General features: G+C 44.4%; 1 protein-coding gene across 1 annotated transcript; it reads right to left on the bottom strand.

Annotated features, from left to right (window-relative positions):
* On the bottom strand, positions 1-2,021 carry ltc4s (leukotriene C4 synthase). Its single transcript, XM_035649808.2, has 5 exons — positions 1,813-2,021; positions 879-978; positions 709-779; positions 523-604; positions 1-446 (listed from the first exon to the last, which is right to left on the bottom strand). Exons 1-5 carry the CDS (start codon positions 1,868-1,870, stop codon positions 305-307), a joined length of 453 nt encoding a protein of 150 aa, XP_035505701.1. The 5' UTR covers positions 1,871-2,021; the 3' UTR covers positions 1-304.

Here is a 2,021-nt window from a genome sequence, read left to right as displayed (position 1 = left end):
GAAGACGAGTGACTTTATTTCAGGAATTCAGAAATTCACACGTTGATAAAGAAGAACAGGTTCTTTTAAATATTAATATATCTCACACAGAGTACTATAAAATAAACAGAGAAAATGTTTGTGTCATTAATTTAGATTATTTAATTAGATCGTCTCTTTGGTTTTGTGAGATTATCAGAAAAACTTTAAATTGAAAAGCAGAATTTTCAACACCTGGAGAAAATGAGATTATGTCCTCCTTCTCCCTGACCTCTGAACCCCCATCATCAGAGGAGGGCGGAGCCAAGGTGACCTCTGACCCCCGTCACAGCAGGCCGAGGGCGGAGCGAAGCTGCTGCAGAAGATCCACGCCCAGGAAAACTCGGAAGAACGAGAGGACGACGCCCACAGAGGAGAAGCCAATCAGAGCCCAGAGAACCCGAGCGCTGAAATACATCGGAGCCAGACTGGGGGGGGACAGACAGACAGTTAGTTAGACAGACAGACAGTAAGAAAGACAGACAGACAGATTGTGTCTCCTACCGTCCCTGTGACGACTGTGAATATCCATGAAAGTAACGGAAGCGTCCGTAAAGATAAAGCAGCCCACACATTGAGGACACACCTACAATACACACACACACACACATTGTATGTGGATTACTAATACACTGTGTATGTTTGTGTGTGTGGTTATGTGTGTGTGTGTGTGTGTGTACGTGTGATCACCTGGGCTGAAGAAGACTCCGGCCGTCCACAGGACGGTGATGAAGATGGGGAAATACTCGGAGCAGTTTGTTCTGGACACAGGTTACGACAGTTAGAAGTGTTCAGAGTTAAGCTGCTGCTCACTGCAGCCTGCAGGGGGCGCCGGTCCGGAGGTGAAAGGTCAAACTCACTGAGCTCTGAAGACTCTCTCAAACTCCGGCGGTCCGGTTGTGGAGGGCGCCGACACGGAGAACTTCCTCCGGGCGTAAATCACCTGGAGAGAGAAATAAGCTACACACACACATACACAGAAACACACACACATACACACGCACATGCACAAACACATACACAGAAACACACACACACATACACACACACAGAAACACACACACATACACACACACATGCACAAACACAAACACAAAAACACACACACATACACAGAAACACACACACATACACACGCACATGCACAAACACATACACACACAGAAACACACACACATACACACGCACAAACACACACACACAGAAACACGCACACGCATTCACGCGCACGCACACACACACACACACACACACACTGGTCAACCAAAGTCACTCTGCTCTTTTATAGACTCATGTATTCAAATCAAAAGTTTGAATATATGATAAATAAAAGATCGAGATCAAAGTTCATTCTGTGTTTGTAGAAAATACAAAGTTGATTGATTCATAAAAAAACAGCACCAATAATAAAAAGTGAAGACTGAGCTGACATGAGGAAATATTAAAACAAAGCAAATAAAAAATGAATTATGAATAAATAATAAGATTTTACTTATTATTAAGTAAAATTCCCCCCCCCCCCCGCACACACATTTATGACATGAATATTTAAAATGTGTTTGTTAATCTACGACAGTCTGGTTCTGGTTTATTTTAATTTAATAACTAACCAATAATCAACATTCATTCACTCATTGATTCATGGAGAAAAGAAAAAGACCTAAACTCTAGAAGATCTAGAATCTTACTTCAAGTTGAATGACATTATTATATAATATAGACTTCATTCACTTTTCTGAAAACTCACTAAAGTTCCCTCGGCCTCCTCTCATATTTCCCAGCATGCCCTCTCACCTTGCTCCAGGACGGCCAGCACGGTGACGGCGGCGAGGGTGACGGGCTCCTCCGACATGTCTGCAGAGAGACGACGAGGAGGACGAGGACGAGGAGGACGAGGACGAGCCACAAACAGAAACACAACAGACCCACAGGCAGGAAGTAGATCCACAGCTCACTCCTGCAGGGGGGCGGGGCCAGACCACACCAACCAGCTGCTGACCAGG

The sequence above is a fragment of the Scophthalmus maximus genome, chromosome 9 (assembly GCF_022379125.1).
Source record: "Scophthalmus maximus strain ysfricsl-2021 chromosome 9, ASM2237912v1, whole genome shotgun sequence".
Taxonomy (NCBI): Eukaryota; Metazoa; Chordata; class Actinopteri; order Pleuronectiformes; family Scophthalmidae; genus Scophthalmus; species Scophthalmus maximus.
The sequence above is the reverse complement of the archived record's forward strand: the minus strand, read 5'-3'. Positions and strand labels throughout refer to the sequence as shown.